Source organism: Neophocaena asiaeorientalis, unplaced genomic scaffold (genome assembly GCF_003031525.2).
Source record: "Neophocaena asiaeorientalis asiaeorientalis breed wild unplaced genomic scaffold, Neophocaena_asiaeorientalis_V1.1 scaffold204, whole genome shotgun sequence".
In the NCBI taxonomy this organism is placed as follows: Eukaryota; Metazoa; Chordata; class Mammalia; order Artiodactyla; family Phocoenidae; genus Neophocaena; species Neophocaena asiaeorientalis.
Genome location: NW_020173922.1, coordinates 10261719 through 10286439, shown reverse-complemented (window position 1 = coordinate 10286439; position 24721 = coordinate 10261719). Strand labels below are relative to the sequence as shown.

The 24721-nt window shown below is 42.8% G+C and overlaps 1 protein-coding gene across 1 annotated transcript; it reads left to right on the top strand.

Moving 5' to 3' along the window:
• The first annotated feature begins 4482 nt into the window (after positions 1–4482).
• GRXCR2 (glutaredoxin and cysteine rich domain containing 2) lies at positions 4483–18206 on the top strand. The gene is made up of 3 exons (XM_024752416.1): positions 4483–4818; positions 10390–10611; positions 17007–18206. Exons 1-3 carry the CDS (start codon positions 4483–4485, stop codon positions 17187–17189), a joined length of 741 nt encoding a protein of 246 aa, XP_024608184.1. The 3' UTR covers positions 17190–18206.
• Positions 18207–24721: the final 6515 nt, after the last annotated feature.

Below are 24721 nucleotides of genomic sequence, written 5' to 3'. Positions count from 1 at the left end.
TGTCTTTGAGGCTTTGTTATATACCAGTAAACTGACTGGATCCTTAATTCTAGTCTCTTCAAATATCTGGCTACAACTGTCCAAACTAATGATTCCAGTTTTCTGCCACCCTTCTGATTTGGAATCACTAAGAACAAAGGCTGCCCTTGAATCTCCTTGAAATGGACCATACCAGGTCCTCCTCACTACCCAGATGGCAGCTGAATTTTAGGGACTTGAACCTTGGGTCTACCTCCCCCAGTTATAAAGGGCTTCTCCAGACTCTTGGAACTGCATACCAGCTGGAGATCTAAAATTAAAATTGACTAGGGAGGTTACTTCCCAAAAGCAGACGGCATCTTTAGGTGGACAGCTCTCCCAAGATCACGGATCAAGATCTTCATCTCCAGTGTGAAAACTTTATTCCTTTTTCGTTTTTACTACTTGCTTTTTCTCTCTGTTAATGCATAGGAAGACAATGCTCCTTAACTCTGGCAACTATCACAGAATCTACCGATAAGGCCATAGCTACACAACAGAAGTCCCTAGACTTTCTTGCTAAGGCAGTTTTACGTGATAGAATTTCTTTAGATTACTTGGCTGAAAAAGCAGTCTATGCCATAGCAAATACCTTCTGCTATACCTAGATCAGCACCTTTGGTATTGTAGCAAATACAAGAAATTAACAAATAAGCCACTTGGCTAAAACAGGTTGATGCCCTTTCAGGCACCTTCTTTGATTTATTTGATATCAACTGGTTTGGTTCACGGGGTCCCTGGCTAAGGAGTATGCTTAAGTCTCTTGGTATTATCCTCCTATCAAAGGTCTTAAATGCATGTTTGTAGCCATCAGCAGTACATCAGATGGTCTTTCTGCACTTGGAGAAGCAGAAACTAGATGAACAATGAGATGAACAGCAAAAACAATTCTTCTGTGGATCTGACATCATAAGCTGTGAGACAATGAGACAAGAACAACTGAACTTTGATGGTGATTGAGAGAGGCACTAATAGCAAATGTTTGGTCAGTCTCTCATGTATGAGAAGATAGCAAAAAGAGGGGAATTGTTAAATTAATTAAACAAGGAGGCCATTAAATTGGTGTAGCTTTAATGCTGTGGTGGCCTATGTAAGCAAATCAAAGTCTAAGCCTGTAAATGCCTCATGGTTATGAAATCAAAATGCTAAGGCTGACCAGTCACAGACAGACAACTAGGCTTTGAGCTATAGCCAAACAATGATTGCCTTACTTTGCTTCTGCCTTTTCTCTATAGAAGTCTCTCCCCAAGCCCCTGTTGGTGGAACACTCCTAACCACTTCTGGATTGGTGCTGCCTGATTCAAATCAATTTTGCTCAAATAAACTTTTAAAATTAAAAAGAAAAATCATCTCCTTAAGAAAAATTATTGGGTTGAAAGTAATGAATTTTTTTTCATTTATTTTCCCCCGATTATTAAAGTAAGATACGTTTATCATAGTCAAGTAAAATATAATGAAACTGGGAAGGAAAAAATAGTCATTGAGAGTCTTCCACCTGGGGGCAACTCATGCTAATGTTTTGACATTATTTCTTCCGATTTATGCGATTATTTTCTCTTTAGTAAGGTTCAAGGATGTGAACAGTTTTAAAGCTTTGGATAATACTGCCAAAATTGTTTTCATTTTGTCAACGTATGCTCCATCTGGATGTGTGTAAGTTGTGACTGTCCTGAAATCACTAACATCTAAAAATGATCAAGTAAGCATGATTGTTTCAAAACTTCCACGAGTTTGGTCTGGCTTGCTGAAAGTCTGTTTGCGAACGTGGGAATGGGTGTAAAAAGTACAAAACAAATGTTACTTGGAAAACTCATTGCCAGCTTTTGATTTCTGCACATGACTAAAGGATTCTTTTTTTCATAGTGAGAATCCTATCCAATTCATTCAGTTGTCTTCATAATTCTATCTTAATTTAAGCTTAACGAATTTTCAAGGTAGCAGAAGCACAATTGTGCAAAATGCATCAATGTATACACTCTGGTTGAAATCTACCCTTTTGAAAGTCTACCTTTTTAATGATGTCTATTCCGTGTTCAGTGCAGAATGCCTATTTACCAGGTAGTCATGGAAGTCCACTCACTGGTCCTCTGGATGAAGATAGGCTATAAGTCACTTACTAATACTTGTTTCTTGGGATAGATAGAAGAAAATGTTCTTCTAGTTAGGGCTTCCTGGTCTTTTTCATGGCATGGTATACTTAGAAAATAATAGTACTTGTTTTTTTACACTGGAGGAAATAGATGAGGCTGATGTCATCCGAGGTGACCACCTGGGAGCCTGGGGCCCCACCTGGCTGTCCTGAGGGCTGAGGGGTCCATGTTTCAGCCTCTTGTCATCCATTCATGGCACATCACAGCCAGCTCTGCATCCTAGGGAACCTATAGGCATGTATCTTCTGATATTATGAAGACATATCTTTCTTTCTTTCTTGTTTTAAGATGTTGTTTCTCTGTGAGTGTGTGTGTGTGTGTGTGTGTGTGTGTGTACTTAATCTATTCCTTGCATTGATTGCACAGAGACCTTATAACCGGGAAACCCTTTTTTAGTAGAAATGTAGATGTTTTTCTTGACAACTTTCACCTCTTCACTGTTCTCCACAATATGTGCTCATCTCCTGTTCCAAAGTTTTATTTATTAGATTTCTCTCACCTGGAAGTCATTCACTGAATAATTATTAACTGAGTTTTATTAAATACTAGGCATTTTGATAAAAACCAGGGGTAAAGAAATGGTCAAGATAGCGCCTGACTCTGATGTGTTCACAGTTTCATGGAGAACGCAGGGATGGTAAGAGAAAAACTAGAAGCAGTTAATGGTGGTAGGTCCAAAGTCCCATGGCCTTCTCCTCAGGGCAGGTGGGAAGGCTTCCCAGAAGCTGTGACTTTGGAGGTGTGACTTGAAGGATGAGTGAAAGTTTGACATTTCAATCAGGAAACAGTTTGTTCTGGATAGGAGACAGAAATCTGTAGTTTTGAGAAATAGGTGAGATTGTCAGTATGCCTGGAACACAAATTCCAGGCAGCACCTGGAAGAGACAGAGGACAGTCTGGAGGGGAAGACAGGGTTAGGTTTTGAGGAACTTTGCCTGCTGCATGAAGAGTTAGGACGTTTTATGCAGGAGAGTGGCATCCGCAGACTTGTGCTTTGGAAGCATAGCTCTGGCATCTATGTGGAGAATGGACTTGTGGATGGGTGGGGAGGTCACCACGAGGCTGCCACAGCTCTGAAAACAGAAGTGATGAGGGCTTGAGCTGGGGCAGGAGAGGTGGGGCTGGATGGAAGAAGGCAGTGGTGATAGAATCCATGGGAATGGCTGCAGAAGTACGGGAGAAATCAGTTTGGGCAACTAAGTCAATGATGATGTCGTTAGCAAAGACTGGGAGAAAGTCTTAACCTCCACCCTGTCAGCTCTTCAAATCCAACTCGTTCTTTTTTTTGCCAATACAAGGGCCCTTCCATTATAAGCCTTCTTCTTCCATCCTTGTCTCCTGAGGGACTGCTCTCTTCCCAGAATAGCTGTTCCGGCAGTTAGCAGTGGACACTTTGCTCCCTAAGCAGGAAGCTGTTACTCCATATGTGTTAGGCCTGTTTCCTAAACTGAATTATAGGACTGTCATTCTCAAGCCCCATGTCTTGTGCTTCTCTGATATTCATCCCAGCAACTATCTCACAGTGTGGGCATTTACTAGGTGCTGTCTTCAGTAGGCATTGGGGCTCACGCTGTTCTTGCAGATGAAATCTTAAATATAAAATAGATATAAAGTGAAGGTGCATTGGTTAATGCAGGGGTAGAAGGCTCAGGAGGACCCATGGCTTCTTCCTGTCTAGGGCTCCATGAGACACGGTTTGAAAACTTTCGGCTTGGTGGACTGGTCATGGGTTTTGGAATCAGTTAGAACTGAGTTCGAATCCCTGCTCTGTCACTTACTTGCTGTAATAGAGTAAACTAATGGAGAATCTGCTGGCGCCCACATTTTCCCCTCTGTAAAACACAGATAATAATAGTTTCATTGTAGGTTTATTGTGAGGACAAAGTAAGGTAATGCTTGTAAAAATCTCTGGCACCTATTACATGCTCACTAGGTCATAGTTGTGGGTAAGAATAACAAGACCCTTGCTAACTGATCCCTGCTGCACTGATTACTTGTTCAGCCTAAATAAACCTCCTCATGCTCCTATTAAGAAATGCCAGGGTTGGGGTGAAGGCACGGGCGAGTTTGGGATTCTGAGAGGACCCAGTCGTGTCTTATGCTCCGCCCACTCCATAGACCCGCAGCAGCCTGCCTCGGCATGAAGGCCTATCAATATTTAACGTGCAGGTGTCAGTTGCTGTAAACCGAGCATACCCCAGCACCAGCTTGAATTAATCATATGCAGGAGAGAAAATAAAATGCCTTTTTCTCAGAGCCCCAAGTTTCACTGGCTACACCAAAGCCTGGAAACCACAAGGTGAACCTTCTGCTGATGGAGGACCCTGCGAAGAAGCTGAACCAGAAGAGTGACGGCAAACCCCGGAAAGTACGATTTAAAATCTCTTCCTCCTACAGTGGCCGGGTGTTGAAGCAGGTCTTTGAGGATGGGCAGGAATTAGAGTCGCCAAAGGAGGAGTACCCTCACAGTTTCCTCCAAGAGTCCCTTGAACCAATGGATGGTGTTTATGGGTCTGGGGAAGCCCCCAAACCCCGGTCGTACTCCCCTAAGCTGACTGCTCAGAGGATCAGCGTGTTTCGAGAGGGTAGTGCCTACACCTTGGCGAGCAGCCAGCCTTTCTTCAATGATTACAAGGCGAATGACCGTAAGGTTGGTATTGCCCATGGTGTATAAGCTTTAAGGACTAAAATGTGGTTAGAGAAACACCTGAATTGTTCAGATTTGTATCTCGCTCCTACTCTGGTACTGACCAGAGCTATAGGTGCACCAAATGTCAAGCCGCTCTCAGAATAATATTTCTGGGATGAAAATAACATTCTTGTTGACTACCTATTGGAAAGTGCAATATGCATAGCTAGTATTCAAATTCCATCCAGGGTAGCAAATTGTAATTGGGTCTTTGGCTGGGCAATCTTGGTAAGTAAATGAAATAGAGATGCAGCGGTTTTCAGGTTGCCGGTCTGCCGTTTTAGAAAATTATAGGGCAACGAGTTGTTCTTTTTCCTGAAAGAGCTAAGTGCTTGAAGGGGCTTATTTTATTCCAGCCAATTATTCAGCTTGTGGTTTATCCATGTCTTCTTTTATTTCTTATCTCCCTCCTGCTGCCTGCTTTTTTGTTTGTTTATTTATTTATTTTGCCTTTCCATTGCTTGTTAACATGAATGCCGGGTAGTTGGAGTCCTGGGAAGAAATGGTGAAAAGCAAATCAGCCAGAGGAAATGTTACATGGGAAGACATTTGAGCTAATATTTCACTTGAAACATGTATTTTATCTGTGAATTTCAGTTATCTTCTCCAGTACCATGGATAATCAAAAGCCCATACATGATCTTCTTTGAAGTTAGAAGAACCTGGAAAATATTCGCTGATTTCCAAAAACAGAGATGTGTATATGCTCTCTGCCAGTAGGGCCATGAATGCCTTAAAAAAAAAAAAAAAAAAAAAAGAGTGAATACAATGATATAATGTACCAGGTTTTTCATGAATAGCACACCAGGATATGTTTTCATATTTAAAGTGTGAAATTCAGATAATTACTCTCTAATCATTTTTATTGTTCGTTTCCTAAGGGAACAGATTATACATCTATAGCAGACAAATGTATTGGCCTTGCTGGCATTGGTAAAAGTGTAATTATGGGCATGTCCACATTTATCAAAGATAATACCAGGTTTCTTTTTGATATTAAAGGGGGCTGGAATGAACAATCCCTCATGTTAGTGGAGTGACTTATGCATTACAAAGCACTATCACATTCTATCTCATTGAGTCTTCTTCACAACCTTGAGGAGAAAGGCAAAGTATGGTATTTTTCCATTTTGCAAGTGAGGAAAATTGAGTTCCAAGTTGTAAAGGACCCACCCAATATTATAGGGTCATTAGGTGTAGAGTCGGAATAAGAACCCAGGTCTTCTGATTCCTCATGCCCTTGGCCCTATGCAATGTTCCTTTTAAGAGAATAAGGCCATTAATAATGGTGATGATGATGATAATAATAGTCACCGTTTATCAAGTGCTTATTACATCCTAGGTACTTTGTTATATCCTGTACTTACAGGATTTCTTTTTAACTAAACCTCATTTGTAGCTTTAGAATTTATAAAGTCATAGTTTATACGAACCTTGTACAAGGCCATGGTTTATAATGTTGGACTTCTTGACCTTCATCAGTCATGTGTCATACTTGGCATTTATGTAAAAGTATGATTAGGCATGGACTTGCTAAAACCAGCTACCGGAGTCTTCCTCGCAGCACGGCACAGTGGTTTTAAACATAGTCCTCTAGAGACAAGGTTCAGGGTTTGATTTCTGCTTCATCCGGTTATCCTTGTTTTCTTTGTTGCCTGAACAAATGCCCCATCCCACTGCTAGGCCGCCTCTGGTGTGAGAGTGATCAGGATGGATTCGTGCAGCTCCACCCACTGAAACAGGTTGTCAGTGCGGTACTTAGGAAAAATAAGGAAATGAGAGCTGGGACGTCATGATTTTTCAATAGTGAATCCAACTGTAAAATAACCCTTAGTAAACATCGGCTTTGCAGCAACACTGGGTAGCAGTGAAACACAATAATTAAAAGTAAGGGCTCTGAACTTGAACAGATATCTGTACACCAGTGTCCATAGCAGCATAATTGCCCACGGGAGGAAACCACCCAAATATTCGTCAATAGGTGACTGAACAAACAAAACGTGGTATATACATACCGTAGAATATTATTCAGCCTTAAAAGGAAGGAAATTCTGATACACATTATAACATGCCTGAACCTTGAAGACCTTGAGCTAAGTGCAATAAGCCGGTCACAAAAAGATAGTTGTATGATTCCACTTTCATGAGGTACTAGCATAGTCTAATTTACAGAGACAGAAAGCAGAATGGTGTTCGCCAGGGGTTGGGGAGAGGAGAAGGTGGAGTTTTAACTGAAGAGTTTCAGTGTGGGAATAAGAAAACGTTCTGGAGACACGTGGTGGAGAGGGTTGCACGATAATGTGAATGTACTGAGGTCCCCGAACTGAACCTTAAGAAGGTTAAAGTGGTAACTTTTATGTTATGTATATTTTACCACAATAAAATAATAATCATAAAAAGCAAGGCTCTGGTGTCAATTAAACCTGGACTTGATGTCCGTTCTACCCACTTACTCTGTGAGCTTGAGCAAGCCACTTAACCTTGTGATAATAAAAGTACCTACTTTCAAAGATTACCATGGTGATTAAAAATATATGACATTAAAAGTACTTAGCATTGTGCCTGGCACATTGTATATGCTACCTACCATTGTGATAATGACCAGGCTCTTACCTAGGAAATATGGAGTCTTTTAAAATTTCATGTGATGGATAGAGAAAGTGGTTATAAACAATCAGATATTTTAAGGAATTGAAACTGACTAAAATTTATAAGTTTCATTAAAAAAATGAAAGGGAAAGGAAGAAGGAATGTAACATTTATTGAACAGGTACTTTGTGGAAATTATGCAATTTTATCTTCACAGTAACTCTGTGAGAGTTTTACAAATTGGAAAAACAAGTTTATAGGGCTTAAAAAATCTTGCAAATCTCACACAGTTTGACAGATTTAAAATTTGAACTCAGGTCTGCCTACCTCCAAAGCCCATTGAGTTTCTGGTACCCACTAGGCATGTCTGCATTTAAACACAGAGCAGTGGAAAGGTTTCATGGTCCCTGAATGGCAATTCCCAGTCCTGTTGCTTTTGACATCAGAGTATTTATGAATGTTTAATCACATAAGTTGCCATTCCGGGCGTTGGAAGGACACAAAAAATTCCTGGCTCCATCCTGGTCCTCTATAATGTAAGAGTGGGTATTCCTCACAGGCAATTGGGTGTAACTGGATAATGTGAACTTTAGTTACACCCAGAGAGTTTCCTTAGACACAAGGAAGAACTTGGCTGTCAGGGTGACTGAAACTTAAACACACCTTAAAGGTGATTTGGGACCCTCCATCTTTGGAGTATCTTAAAAATAAATTTACTATCCTGGGTATCTCAGATGCTGACCAGCTTAGAGAGGCAGGATGTTGGACCAGATGACTGCAATTTTTTTTTTTTTTGTATATTGAGAATTTTGCCTTGAAAAAACCAGCCCTGTGTGTGAAAAAAGCTTCCTAGTAACTGAACCTCTTTGGCTATTACTGGAAAGAGATATGGAACCTTCCAAAAGTGCCACCATCTTTATCTTCTGATGCTCAGAAACTGATAGTCCAGAGTGTGAAACAGGAACCCAGCATGCATCAAACAGTAGGAAATGGAAGCTGCCACATGATCTCCTGAAGAGAGGGAGAGAATACAGGGCCAGGCAGGAAGCTTGTGGCTCCGTAAATAATTATTGAAAACTCCATGGGTGTTTCAAGGAAGGGGACCTGAAGATTGAAGTCCTGCTCAAGCCAGCCTGTGACTGAATGCCTGATGGCTTTAAATAGGAGACTGCTTAACTGTTGCATCTAAATAAATTTGGTTTATACAGTTCTGTAAAAGCAGGGCCAGATATTTCACGCTGGGGAATGTAGTCGTGTAGCATGATTGTACGTGCACTACTAAAGGAGTTTTTAATACTAGTGGCAGTAACAGTGCCCATCACTTGCATCGTATCTTCAGCTTTTGCAAACTCTTACATATTCTTCATTGCACCCTCGCCCCTAGACGTTGATATAATTAGCCTCAGGGATGAGAGTCAAAATATTTAAGCCCAGGAACACTGCTCAGTCAGCACAGAAGCCAGCAGAGTGCTGGGGCAGGGTCCTGAGACTGGGGTCTTAAGCATTAATGTCTACACTGCCGGGTTTGGGGATGTGAGAGGCTCCCTGAGGAGAGAGGCTGGGGAAACAGGAAGGCTCTCAGGAGTATCAGGACAGCACCTGATTACCACCCAGTATGGGAATATTCATATATTTTAATAAGTAATTTGTCTCTGGTGGTGCCCATCAGTTGGATGTCAACCCATTTGCGTGAGCAAATAGGTTCTGAGAGGCCAAATGGCTCTCCCCATCTCACAACTGGTGGACAGTGGAACTGGGATCTAGTGTTGTTTCCCCCCAAGCTATCCTAGCTCTGCGAAACATTTCCTCCCCAGGCTTCTCTACTGCATTGTAGTATTGCCCAAGTTGTTTCTCAGCAAATGATGAAGTAACACATGATAAATCCATACAAGGGAACATAGGCTATTAATAATTATGCTATAGAAGTACATTTATTGACATAAAAAATTTTCATATTATATGAATAATGAACACACACACACACACACACACACATCTTATCTGGTGGTTGTGGGGAATGTTTGTGAATACTACAGTACAGGTGTTAAGAATATGGTCCTTAGGGTGAGACAGACCTGGGTTTGAATCCTGGCCACAAACCCTGAGTAACTCTGTAAACGTGGAAGACTCTTAACCACACTGAACCTCAGTCTCCTTCTCTGTAAAATGTAGAAATCATAGCATCTACCTATAGGGATGTTTGGGAGGGAAGTGAGGTAATGTTTGTAAAATGCTTAGTATGAAGCCTGACCCAAAATAAATGCTATCCCCTATAATAATAATAATAGTAGTAATTCAATAAATTGTGTCTACTGTTATTAGTTATGCATAAAAATGTTGGAGAGAGATTTATTTATTTTTTTAAAAATACAGTTACTTTATTGATTTCTTACAATCAAATACTGCCAACTAGAATTACTTGCATTCATGCATCATTAAAAACAAAAAGATATTTCCTTGGTATTTTCAAATGATGCATTATACAATAAACAAAAAAAAGTTAGAACTTAAAAGGCACCCTGATTAATTATGTAAACTGGTAATTTTTTTTTAAAAAAAGCATAACTAGTAATTTGGTTGCTGAGAGATTTATTTTTTAAAAGCTTTCCTTTGTATGCATTAAGCACTCACTGTGCCCAGCCCTGCACCAGATCCCATGGTATGTAGTAGGAATAGAAGCTCTGGACCCTGTCCTGCAGAGTCCTACATTCTAGTTACATGATTAATTCAGCTTTGGCTGGTTACCATCAACAGGAAGAAAGAAGCTGGTGTTCAGGGTTTTCAGACTGAGCAAAGAAACCAGAGAACGAACTGTAGCTTTGGGCTGTGATGGGATCCCTAGTGCCAGACCATATCTCTCTTTCCCGGGATGTTGAAGAGGTTCTGCAGCCCTGTACTTGGTGACTCCTGGTGAATCACCATGCTCATTCTTCATTTCTCTAGTCCCCACCTATTATAGATTTTGGAAAGATAATCATCTACACGAATAACCTGAAAATCATTCGAACTCCAATGGACAAGAGGGATTTCATGAGGAAAATGCTCCAGAAGGAAGAGGAGGCTGAGGAAGAGTCTCTGATGAGCAAAGAAGAAATCTATGGAGACCAGAACGATGGGTCTTTGGCAGAGACGGGAGGCACCTTCCCCCATAACCAGTACCCACAGGTATGTCAGAACGGTTCACTGCCCTGTGCAGAGCTGGCCCTATAGCCGTGGTCTCCAAATTGTTTTCACTGTGCACTATTTAAGTAAGAACTTTTGAATGTGAATACTTATGTCTAAATGTTAGAGATGTTGAGGAATTTTATTATATTCTCGTGGTTTATCACATTTTATTGTTAGCAATAATAGTGATAAGCCCATATTTCAAATACACATAATTTGAATGATTTTGAATGATTTAAGATCTGATTAGGAACTTATTGTTTTCCCTTTGCTTTGAGGCTTAGAACAGCTTGTTCTAGATGGAAAAAATCAGCTCTGTCCTTTTCTTATGGGTTTGCTTGTGCTCCTATTACTGTTGGTAATCCTCAGCCCACAGTTTCCTTGAAGAAATCTAATAAATCTACTTGTCTTCAGAGTTTGTGGAGATTAGTTTAGTTAAAACTAAGCAATATCATCTGTAAATCCACTAGACCAGACACTAGTGAACCACATGTTGTAATATGCTGAAAGTGAACGAATGAGCAGGGTCGTCATTGTCACTTTATGTAAAGTGAGGTCACTTTACATCATGTATACAACAGGGTCCCTTGGGTACCACCTATGTTAAGTGACTGCCCAACTTAGGGTGCTGGTGTCACCTAGTTTATTAAAAATCAATAGAACCATTTCTTATGAAGATATTATTAAAGCTTAATTCTTGTTTTGTTTTCTTTAGATAAAAAATAAATATAGATAGTACGAATGTTTTTTCTCCCCACACGTTTCAGAGGTGTGCACACCCCACCTTGCTCAGACATGCTCAGACAAGCGGGAAGGTGATGACATTCGTTAGTTCACAGTATGGGGTTGAGGGGGAGAAAAGCAATTTTGGTGAATTTAAGCTAAGAGAGTAAAAGCTTGGAAAGCAGCAGAAATGAATTTTTCCCTCTTTAGATTCCATCTCTTGGGACTTGAAGCTGAACCTCCCATGGGTTAGCGTGACAAAATGGGCCAGGGACTTCCTCGCACTTGAGTGATGTCAAGGGAATGAGAAAGCCATGACCGGACTCCAGTTCTCCTCAGAACCATTCCTGTCTCTTTCCGACCTGATCTCACACTTGATAAAATATAGTTGAAATGCAAATCTGATCATGCCATCCCTTACTCACAGCACCCCCCCACCCCGCCCCGCTGCCAAAAGAAAATAACTTTCAGTAGGCTCTTATCACTTGGGATAAAACCAAAACTCTTCACTTGTTCTAGAAAGCACTGTGTGGACTGGCTTCTTCAGCCTCATCTCTTACACATCTCTGCTCATTCTCTCTGCCCTAGACACACTGCCCATCTGGCTACCCCTCAGATGTTCTTTGCTCTGTCCTGCCAGAGGCAACTTCCCTGTGCCTAGAATATTCTCCAGACTCCCTACCTCCTTGCCCACAGATCTCGGTGGAGGCATCACTTCCACAGAGAGGCCTCCCCTGGTTTCCATGAGGATAAAATCCTATGAGGATAAAAATCCACAAGGATGGACCCCTCAAGGCACCTCCCCCTCCCCGTGCACATGTAATCTTACATTTATTTGTGTGATTCTTTGGTTAATGTTTGCTCTTACCCACTAGGATTTGGTCTCTATTAGGTCAGGGGGCATGTTTATGTTGGGTGTAACATAGTAGTTCCAATGCCAAAAAAATAGAGCCTGGAATATAATAGCTGCTCAGTAAATATTAGGTAAATGTTTGTGGAAAGAATACTGGAATTTGGAATGAAAGTGCCAACTGATAAGAAATATTCTGCCTCTGCCTTCGCTCACTTTCTACAAAGCACTATTCAGAGCCTAGCATAGCAGCAGTCAGACAGCTAAACTTTGTGATCCAAAGCATTACCGTCCCACTTTAAAATTCATTAATTCTATCGTTTTCCATACCATATTGTAACTTGGAGCATGCATTTTCAGAAGAGGACCAGAAATGCAGGTCACATTGCAGGCCTGAATGAAAAAGCAACAACAAGCCTGCTATGACAATTACCTTTAAATTCGATTTGGAGAGAACTGTGTTTTTTAGCTATAATGCCATAAACCAAGACAGAGGTGTGCAGCAGAAAGTTGCTGTGAAAGGTTATACTCCACTTGCCTGTCCTTTAAGCTCTATTTTATTTTATTTATTTATAATTAATTAATTGATTGATTGATTTTTGCCTGCATTGAGTCTTCATTGTTGCACGCGGGCTTTCTTTTTTTAGTTGTGGCGAGCGGGGGCCACTCTTCATTGTGGTGCATGGGCTTCTCATTGCAGTGGCTTCTCTTGTTGTGGAGCACGGGCTCTAGGCACGTGGGCCTTAGTAGTTGAGCACTCGGGCTTCAGTAGCTGTGGCTTGCAGCCTCTAGAGCACAGCCTCGGTAGTTGTGGTGCATGGGCTTAGGTGCTCCACGGCATGTGGGATCTTCCCAGACCAGGGCTCGAACCCGTGTCCCCTGCATTGGCAGGCGGATTCGTAACCACTGCGCCACCAGGGAAGTCCCTAAGCTCTGTTTGAAATTGCTATTTGTTTGCCCCATCCCTCATGCAGTAAATGCCCAGACAACTTTTATTCTAAAACAGAGGGTCAAAGAACATCAAGGAGCCCATTCTGACCAAGAGACTCTTTGTTGTGTTATATGGAACAGGGAAACAGTAGGACCTTGATGAAAGAGCAGGGAGGGCTAAAAGCCAGGCCATGCTTGAACGTCTGTATTAACTATAAAAGAAAAGGAGAGGAATAATTGAATTGAGCCACAATGAAAAGTAGAAGGGGAAAAGTCTGACCCTGTATTCAGTGGATTTGAGACCATAAGTCATCTGGGCTTCTTTATGCTTTAGGTGATGATAGCTTTGAAACAGAATAATGATAATAATAATAACTGCCATTTTTTGAGGGTTCATGTTAGCCAGGCCCCATGCCCAGTGCTTTCCATGCAGTAGTCCATTTCATTCTCACAAGGACTCTGTGAGGTGGGTATTATCTGTAGTCCCATTCTGCAGCTGGGGAAACTAAGGCTCAGAGAAGTTGAGTAACTCGCCAGAGGTCACCAGAGTCAGTAGTCAAACCCGGGTCCATCTGACTACCAATCTCATGGTCTTAATCACTCTGCTGATCGGCCTCCAGATTGGTGCTGGTTACCATCTTCAGGGCCACGCAAGCCTTTGAGTCTCTGATGAAAGCTGGGACCCCTTTTCTCGGTCATGGAGCTAATGAGAGTTGGTTTGGGTAGGTTGTTGGGTTCTCGAACCTAAGTCACTCTGTGCAGCGATGTTCTATATCTTCTTACTAAATGTTTTCTGGGAAGAATTTTTAAAAATATTGAGACTGGTACACAGACGCTGATATCATGCATGCCTTATATAGAGTAGAGGCTCAATAAATACCTGTTGAGTTAACTGAATGATTAAAAAGAGCATATTGAGAGCAAACAGTTGGAGGAAGGTTGGTAACTTAGGATAAGAATGGAAACCCCAGGGCTTCCCTGGTGGCGCGGTGGTTGGGAGTCTGCCTGCCGATGCAGGGGACACGGGTTCGTGCCCCGGTCCGGGAAGATCCCACATGCCGCAGAGCGGCTGGGCCCGTGAGCCATGGCCGCTGAGCCTGCGCGTCTGGAGCCTGTGCTTCGTGACGGGAGAGGCCACAACAGTGAGAGGCCTGCGTACCGCAAAAAAAAAAAAGAATGGAAACTCCAGTGAAACCTCTAACAATGTGTCATATAACCATGTGACATGAGATGAGATTTGATTGATGATTTGTTCTTGTTCTTTATGGCAGGCTCACCAGGTCATTTCACTAATCTTTCAATATCTTGCCTGGCATTCTATGCAAATGAATTTTTGGATCACATGTGTAGCATTATGGTAGGATTTTACTGTATTTTCTTTGACAACATTGACTCATATCATTAAAATCTCAGTGGGATCAAGTGCAAAACAAAAACATGATGGATTTGGCAGAAAAATGGACATGGCAATTTGCTTTAAGAATATTTTGGCAAATATATTTATTCTGCATACTTTAAGGGAAGAAAACCAATTTCCCCATTGTTAACATATCAGAATATGGCAACAATCAGTAAAATATTAACAAAAGGGGACATGGACATCATTTGGGATTTTGTCAGCTGGAAAATGACCTCCATTCCCTACATCTAGAATAAATACAATTTAATACCTACTTAGGCACTTTGCAGTGCGATGGGGCTATTTTTAGAACATAGGCCTCCCTTTTCAGAGATGATTTTTATTCTTAGGTTACAAAAGAAAGCTGTGTTAGCTGGTTGAGGCACCCGGTGAACTCCAGCTGTCTTGTTAGTTCCTAGAATTTAAGAACACTAAGGGATCTCCAGACGTCATTGTTTTGTTTGTTTATTCATTCAGCAAGTATGTGAACAGCAAATATTGTGCCAGGTACTACACTAGATGTCAGGAAGTGATGGGGAGAGACACGAGCCCAGAACACTTCCTGTCTAGTCAGCAGGAACTTTCAGGGGAGCGTGAGACCTGCCAGGCTAGGGGCAGTAGAGGTGGGGTGGGACTCCTGGTCCAGAGGTACGAGTGGGCAAGGCTTCCTGGAGGAAGTGCTGCTAAGCTGACATCTGAGAACAGGTAGGAGCTGGTTGGGTTGAGAGTGGGGAAAGTTTCCTCGACACCAGCTAGAGAGAGACCTAAGGATGACAGCCTGATGTGAGAAGTAACTGACAATGTACATCAGCTAAGGAGATTTCTTTTTCAATAAGTTTATTTATTTATTTATTTATCTATCTATCTTTGGCTGTGTTGGGTCTTCATTGCTGCACGCGGGCTTTCTCTAGTTGCAGTGAGCAGTGGCTATTCATCGTTGCGGTGCGTGGGCTTTTCATTGCGGTGGCTTCTCTTGTTGCGGAGCACGGACTCTAGGCATGCGGGCTCAGTAGTTATGGCGCACGGGCTTAGTTGCTCTGTGGCATGTGGGATCTTCCCGGACCAGGGCTCGAACCCGTGTCCCCTGCAGTGGCAGGCAGATTCTTAACCACTGAGCCACCAGGGAAGTCCCAGGGATTGGGTTTTAACCTGAAGTTTATCTGGCGGGCAGGTGTTCATTACAAGGTTTCTTGGGTGCTTTCTATGTGGCAATCACAACTGTAGGTTCATGAGATTGGTATCCATGGTGAGAACATCCCACAAGCCCGGAGGCAGGGACTATGCTGAGTTGATGCCAGAATCGATAGGTGTCTGGATAGGGATTGTGGTTGTGGAGGGGAAACTGAAGAGATTTGAGAGATGTTCAAAAGGTGAAATGGACAGGAACTGGTGCTGAATCTACCTGGTATCGACCTGGTATTACCCCTTATTTCACAGAAGGTTCGTGGTCTGTGCACAGTCATTGCATGGCAGCGCAAAATTGCCAGTTTCCTTGAGATGTCTTAGGGGAAGAGCACAGCGATAGCCAAGAGGCATAGTCTGGTGTCCCTGGCAGGAGGGGACAAGGCTTAGAAGTAAACTAACTTTAACGGAGAACCTATAATATGCCAGATAATATATTAGGGCATTTACATATACTCTCTCATTTAATATTCCAGCTACTCAGAGAGGTAAGCAATATCCCTCCCAGATCACAGGTAAAGAAACTGAGATTTAGGGGGGTTAGGGGAACCGTCCCAGGTGCACAGTTGTTGTCAGAGGCAGGCCTCAGCTCCAGGCTGCTGACTCCAGAGCCGAGCTCTTAATCACAGGGCCTTTTCACGGCTCTCCAAGAGCATAAAGATAAAAGTTCTGTAGGAACTCAGAGCTACGCTCCAAAGGATTGCAACATCCATTCATCCATCCCCTCAGTCACACAGAACAATCCTGGGCACCTACTGCTGGGTGACTCCGATGAGGACTGCATGATCTCTGGCGCCCGACCCCCTGGGACCCAAGCCTGCCTCCTTGTCTTCAAGCTGTGTGACCACTGGCACAGAGAGAGCTCTTAGAACAGAGCCCAGGGAATTCCCTGGCAGTCCAGTGGTTAGGACTCTGCCCTCTCACTGCCGAGGGCTCGGGTACAGCGCCTGACACCTCCCAGGTGTTTCACAAGTGTTGACTATTAGTTTGGCAATGAGGAACATTAAGTCCTGCCCTTATGGGCACAGAAATAATGTGTCAGATGGTGACAAGAGAGACGAAAAAGGTCAAGTTGTGGAGTGCACGGCCTGGTGGCAGGAGTTGCTGTCTTAGAGAGGTCCATCAGGGAAATCTCCGAGAAAGTGCTGAGCTTATTCTGTGCCTCTGGCCAGGTCCCTCGTTGGCACGTGTGGGACGCATTTTCCTCTAATTCTGCCCCAGCCTCTGCAGGCTCCCAGTGCTATTTTGACCTGTGTGTGAACAATGGATTTGAACTGCTGCTGTAACTTAACCCTGACCTGTCTCTTGCAGGAAGGGGAACTTCCCGAGGACAACTGTTTTCACTGCCGAGGATCGGGCAGTGCCACCTGCTCTCTGTGCCACGGCAGCAAGTTCTCGATGCTGGCCAACAGATTTAAGGAGTCCTATCGGGCCCTGCGGTGCCCTGCCTGCAATGAGAATGGCCTGCAGCCTTGCCAGATTTGCAATCAATAGCCCGTGGCTTTGTATGTCCGCTTTTATCACATCCTCCCTAAAGCTATTTGTAATCAACTGCCCCTCCTCCACCTTCTCCTCCCTCTCCCAGCAAGGAAGCCACCGTGGCTGCCATCACTTCCTCCACTGGCACAACTCAGTTACTCGATGATATTTCGTGAGGCTCCATGTGGGTCTAAGTGGCAGAGGCATTTTTGAATTAGAATCTGCTTTGAAACTGGTTCTCAAGTGATCCTTCCAGGACTTGTGTGCATGTATCTCACTTGACTTAGCTCAGGTTTCTCCTGGCACAAGTGGACAAATAAATGTACAATTCAGGCAGCAGGCTGAAGTCATTTCCCGGTTGGGAGTTATTTGAAAAATTATGCAGAGAGAAAGGAATAAAAAAAGGCAGGTTTCTGATGAACTGCATTCTTGTTGCTTATAATGCATTTCACACAGTTATTGGTCAAATTGCATTTTTAATTAAGCAGAGGAGGAAAGGGAGGCCCAATGTTGAATGCACTAGCAGGCCGCAGAAAACAAAACAAGATGTGTTTGCTTCTTGCTGAAGAGAGGCAAGCTGAGGAGCCCCTTTTTTTCAAAGTCCTGAGTCTCTCCTGTGTGATGTGCTTGGGTAATATGCATGCAGGCAATGAGCAATGCTACTTCTTAGGACAAGATGAGATAAGACATTTCTGTGCGCCTCTACACTACTGAGGTTATAAGCCAAGTCAAAGCTATTTATGATAAATTTGGTGCTTAAGTATATGGGTGTGTGTGATAACGACTTCTTCCAGCCCCCAAATTATTACCAAAAGAATGCATTTATTTTAAGGCTAAGATATAGCCATGATCTCTTCATAAAAGACTGTGGGTATTTTATAGGTATCTATTGGAAACTTCTAAAAAAAAAAACTAACCAAGGCTGATATTTAGTAATTATGTTTCTACTGTCTATGAATATACATACTAAGGATAATTTTTCCTCTTAAAGTTGGTTGTAAAATTAGAAAAATACGTTTGTTAAATGAACGTTTGCAGCTCTAACAGCCATTCCCCTTCCCCCTTGAGAATAACACTGTAAAATCTGTTATCTATTTATATGCATTGCTTTTCTATGGTAATTATTTTGATTTTCATAACTTAATTTTTTCAAGATTTGTTTGTTATTCTCTAATATTCAGCTGTTAATATAATTCAACAGTGGAGTGATCTTCAGACAATATACATACTTCTAATAAAAACATTAAACTATTTTTCAAGACCAAGATAATTTTGCCTGTTCTCTTTCAGCCAAAACAGTGGCACTATCGCTCACCAACTTTCTTTGCTTCTGTACTTAACTATTTCCTGACTCTGTTTATGTTTTCTTACAGCTATTGGCTCTTCTGTCTTTCCAGAATATCAGAGGAAAGAATGATGTCAAGAGATCCTAAGACCTTTAAGTGTATTCTTCTGCTTTTTGACAGGAACATTTGACCACAGATACTGTTTGTTGGACATGCAGGATGGTATTACCAGGTGCTTGATGTGCAGTGTTTCCCAGATGTGCACCACTCTTTGGTATCTTATGGGATTTAGAGTTTCAATGGAGGAGACAGATATATAAACAGATAATTACAATATAGTGTGACAAGTTCTGGGAAAGGGGAATTCCAGGGAGCATTTGGAGCACATAGAAGGGACCCCTAAGGTAGCCTGAGTGGGGTTAGAGTGGCTTCCCAGAGGAAGAGGTGTGAACTCTGTTGGTTTCTTTTCCTTACCCCAAGCTCTTAAGAGCATTTAATACTTTTCATTTCATAATAAATACATCTACTAATGATTACATTTATTTATTCAGTTAAGTATTTATTGAATACTGGGGATGCATCACTAGACAAAATGGACACAGTCCTGGCCCCTATGGAGCTTACATTTTGGTGCGGTGATATTGACAACCAAAATATATGTATTTAGAGACAACTAAAAATATGTAATACAGAATAAAAAGATACCTTTCTGATTAAACTATATACTATGTATATAATGTATAGTGTGTTACAGAAGGATAAATGTTTGATGAAAAATAAAACATTGGGGCTTCCCTGGTGGCGCAGGGGTTGAGAGTCCGCCTGCCGATGCAGGGGACACGGGTTCGTGCCCCGGTCCAGGAAGATCCCACATGCCGCGGAGCGGCTGGGCCCGTGAGCCATGGCCGCTGAGCTTGAGCGTCCGGAGCCTGTGCTCCGCAACGGGAGAGGCCACAACAGTGAGAGGCCCGCGTACCGCAATAAATAAATAAATAAAAATAATTTAAAAACAAGAAAAAGAAAACATTGGTGAGGATCGGGAGGGGTTGCATTTTTAAATTAGTTTTCAGGGAAGTGGCCATGAGAAGGTGCCCTTTAAATAAAGGCTTAAAGGGGATGAAGGAGTTGCGAAGTTATCTGGGGTAGGACTATTCCAGGCAGAGGAAACAGCACAGGAAGGAGAGCATGGTGTGTTTGAAGAGCAACGAAGCCAGCGTGGCTGGAGCACAGTGAACAAGATGACAAGAGGAGGTCAAGACCTGCCCGTGCGTGTGTCGGGACCAGGCGGTGCCTTCTTGTGAAACCGTCGTAAGAACTTGGGTGTTACCGTGAGAGAGGTGCTGCTCTGGATGGGCGCTGTTTTCTGAAACCCCTCACCCTCTCCTTTAGCTCCCTCCTCTTACTGCTGGGGCAGAGGACCTGCAAACTACACTTCCCAGAGTCCCTTGCCCGCTGGCGTCCTCTTAGGTTCCGCCCTGGGAGGTGCTGGCAGGACTGGAAGAAGGGAGGAAGGAAGAGCCTTTCTTGTTTTTCCAGCTGAGGGTCCTGGCAGCCTTTCTCATGTGGCAGCTGCCCTAGCAGCAACGGCAGCTGGGGACTCCGGCTCAGGCAGCTCCTTCCAGCCATGGTCCCTTCAGTGGCTCTGATTGCAGGTTCCATGTCACACCATATTCCCTCTGTTCCTCCAGCCTGAGGGTGGCAGTGGCTTCCTGCAGTTACTCCTCTTTGTCATCAATTCCTTATAATCCGTAGCCTCTCTCTTTGAGATATCTAGAGTGGTTTCTGGTTTCCTGATTGGATGCTGACTGATACAAATGTTTGGAACAGCAGAGGTTCACCATCTAATTTACGTTTTAACAAGCTACTCCGGCTGCTGTGTTGAGGGAAGATGCTACCGGGCAAAAGTGAAAGTGGGAGGCCAGATAGGAGACCACTGCAGTAAGCCTGGTGACGGCTAATGGTGGCCTAGGCCAGGGTGGCTCCAGCAGAAGGGGTAAAGATGGTTAGTTTGTGGATATATTTTGAAGGTAGAGATATAGGGTCTACTTACTGTCCTTTGTATGCAGAAATATTGCTTGTGACCTACTTAACTGTATACAAAACTTTACTGAGTCCTTTGCTTACTAGTGGAGGTAAGTTTGCACAAAAATCCGCTTTCTGATTTGTAGACTACAAGCATTACCAGTGGGTTGGGCAGTGTCAGGGATAGGTTTAGGGCAAGGTTAGCCAACCAGGACGCCTAAGACTATGAGAATTCCTTCAGAGCTAGAGACAAATAAGAGGGTTAGAAAGTATCACAGTGATGCTGTGGTCAAAATAAAAATAATGCTATATCCTTTGAAAACTCAAAAAATTTTCAATGAATACATGTTTGCAAAAGGCACGCTATCTATCCATTCATTTATATTCCAGCAAGATCAGATTCGAGGAAGCTAAAGTCTATGCATTAATCTCTTTCTTATTTTGAGATTTAAAAAATATTATACATAAAAGACAGTATATATAATATAATATCACAGTGTATTTGTATAGTCTTAGTAGCTATTTTTTTCTGTTTGGTTTCATAGACTTTTGTGTGTACTCTTGTTTGTTTGTTATGTGTACTCTTTTAAATCATGCTTCTATTTAATAAAGAATTAATAAGTAGGGGATTCAAAGATGAAAGTACACTTAGTATTTTGCATTAATGAGATTATAATCTTGGGCCTCTGGTCAGCATAATGAGTGAAGCTGGCCTTACAGCTCGGGGAGGATGCAGTTACCTCCTCTGCTACTTCCTCCAGTGACTTTTGGTTCCTGTGCTGGCCCAGGTCAGCTGTATTGCAGAGTTAATTTACTTGTTTATTTTAACAAGTACATATCAGCTGTAGTGTGTGCAAGGCACTGTTCTTTTTTTTTTCTTTTAAAATTTTAATTTTCATTATTATAATAATACTTTTTTTGAATTTTAGAACTTTATTTTTTTATACAGCAGTTTCTTATTAGTTATCCATTTCATACATATTAGTGTACATATGTCAGTCCCAATCTCCCAATTCATCACAAGACACTGTTCTTAGCACTCCACATTTACTAGCACCTTGAATCGTCCTAACAATTGAATTAATTCAGTTTAGGGATCACCTCTTAGTCCTGATGCCAAAAACTCAGCCTCTCTGCACCAGTGCCGAACGAACTCTTCAAAACAAGAGTTCTGGGTGACATAGAAAAGAGCAGCTTTACTGCTTTGCTAGGCAAAGGGGGGCCACAGTGGGTTTGTGTGTCCCCTCTCAAGACTCTGTGTCCCAACCTGGGGAGATTTGGTAAGGAGTTATTTTATATAAATTTATATTTATTTATTTATTGTTGGCTGCGTTGGGTCTTCGTTGCTGTGCATGGGCTTTCTCTAGTTGCGGTGAGCAGGGGCCACTCTTCATTGCAGTGCGCGGGCTTCCATTGCGGTGGCTTCTCTTGTTGCGAAGCACAGGCTCTAGGCACGTGGGCTCAGTAGTTGTGGCTCGCAGGCTCAGTAGTTGCGGCGCACGGGCTTCATTGCTCCGCGGCATGTGGGATATTCCCGGACCAGGGCTCGAACCCATGTACCCTGCATTGGCAGGTGAATTCTTAACCACTGTGCCACCAGGGAAGTCCCTGATATGGAGTTTTATAGCAAAGCTTCAAGGGCAGAGTTGCTGATAGGGATCAGAGTGTGTGCAGGGCCTGCACTCCTTTAATCTGGCCTCCTGATGAAATTCTCTGGTTCCTTTAATGTGGCCTCAGGTAGTCCTGATGAGTTTCTCGAGGTTATCAAACTGTGACCTTCTCTCTGGGACATCTTCCAGTTGGTGGAGGTTTTAGATCTGCAGAAGAGCTTAAAGATATCGTTATGTCGTGTATCCCTTGAGATGGGACCAGGATCCTGTTCCAAGGCTGCACTATTGTTTCTTGGTGGCTCTGCCCGTGTCTCTGCATCCCCTCCCTTCCCTGATTAGCAACTGTTGGAATCCGCCCTTTGGATCTCAGGGAAGGTCATGGAGGCTGGAAACTATTCCCTACAAACAAGAAATGAGGGACACGGAAAGGCTTCCATGCCCAGGAGCCCCACAGCGTCCTGCTCGATTTCAGTCCCACACAGGATGTTCCTTTCCATTGGGTGCCACGTCCACCCAGACTATACACCTGCAGGCCCTTGCTGTGGTCCTCACAAACGTCTTGCCTCACTGCGCCTTTGTGAAAGGAACAAGCTGTATGAAAACGGGGGCTGACCTTATATGATTGTAATGAGGCAACCTAACTCAGCAAGACTACCTTTGCTGACTGTGCTGGCCACTTGCCACCATCCTGCTGCTCCTTCCTTTCTTTTCTAGTTCACCCTCTGTTTTTATTAATCTGTTGGGTAGAGTGACTCATCTTCATGGCCCCTATTCCCAAACACGGCTTAGCCTCAACGCCTATCTGCTTCTCCACAGGCCAAGATCTGCAGGGCTAGGGGTTTTCTTTCACACACCCCACCCTTCTTGGAAGACGCTTGTGGTTTGAAATGACTTATCTTCCCTTCCCTTCCTGTCCAGGGGATTCTGTGGGGTGAGGAGGGCAAGAGTCCATACTCCTGAAACCTTTGCCCCTAGAATAACTCTACGATTTTTCTGTTTTTACTTTTGCTTCCTTTTTTTTTTCCAGATAAGATTCCTCTTGAAGAGAATGTTGCATATTTAAAATATTTTTTGAAATCCACATAATTTACCTTTCCAAAGACATGAATTAAGCTTACATTTATAGAGAAGATGTTGTTCTTATTCTAAGTCTTCTGAAAACACAAATCGCTGTGGTAAAATATTCATTTAGACCTGTGCTGGTGACATTTATAAAAAACTTCTGTGGTTCACTAGAGCTTAAGCTGAGTGAATTTTATGCTAAAGGTAAATTTGAAAGAAATGTTCATAGTTGTTTTTATCACCTGTCCTCATTAGTTGCATCTCCTCGTTTTCTAATTAACCACAGTAATTATAGAGAGTTTGCATTCCTGCAATTATGTGAGAGAGAAATGGAGTTATGTCAGTGTCAGATTGTGGCATATAATTACTGCCTGTGTTAAAGAACGTGTACAGCCCAGAGAAGAGAAGACTTGGAACCATAATACAGTAGAACTTCCTCATTGCTTGGGGGTGGGAGAGTGGGGGAAGGAAGTAGGAGGGGGAAGTTAAATCAGGCCTTGACAAAATTAGAGTCAACCTGTATCTCCTTTAACATGATGAGATTCCTCTTTGTACATTTCCCTTAGCATCACTTTTGTCCAGCTCCCAAGTCCTTCTTTCCCTATTAATGATTAATTCTCAGAAGACTGAGGCCATTAATTCACATTTAGGTGTGAATGGCTAGTAGATTATTGACCATGGCTGCTTTTTAGGTTCAAAGTGTTATGCTGTTGAAGGCCTCCTATGAGTCAGGCCATGTGCAAGACACGAGGAGCCAGAAGATGAAACAGACATAGTAGCTTCTCTCTGGGACATTATAGTCTCACAGGGAACCAGAGATTTAAATGAATATTTGCAAAATAAAATTATGTTTGCCATAGGAGAGGAAGAGAAGAGAGAGTGGCTAACTCTCCTTGAATTGTGGGTCTCATTGAGCTATGAGCTCCTTAAGGGCAGGAAGTGTGCCTCATCTATCACTGTATCCCCAGCATCTCCTACAAAGCCTGGTGCATAGAAGGTGCTCAGTAAATGACTGGTGATTTGGTGTTTGCGGAGACATGACATTTGGTTGCACACACATGGCCCCCAGTGTATTGCCGTATGGGCCAGTGCCTTGGGAAATTTCACATGTAGACAGCTTCTAAAATGGCTCCCAATGATCCCCACCTTCTGGTAATCATCCCGTGCAATCATCCCCTTGAGTGTGACCTGGACTGAGTGATTTGCTTCAAACAGTAGGCTATGGCAAAAATGATGGGATGCCATCTCTGAGAATAGATTATAAAAGACTTTTAGATTATAAAAGGCTTTTCTTGCTTTCTCACCTGATGAAGCCAGCTACCATGCTGTGAGCTGCATTATAGAGAGGTCACATGGCCACGAACAGAGGGTGGCTCCTGGCCAACAGCCAAGGAGGAATGGAGGTCCTCAGTCCAGCAACCACTAGGAACTAAATTCTGCCGACAACCACATGTGTGAGCTTGGAAGAGGCTCCTTCCCTAGGTGAGCTTGAGACTCAACCAGAGTTGACCTCTTAATTGCAGCCTTGTGAGGGACCTGGGGCCACAGCCACCCAGTTAAGCCCTGC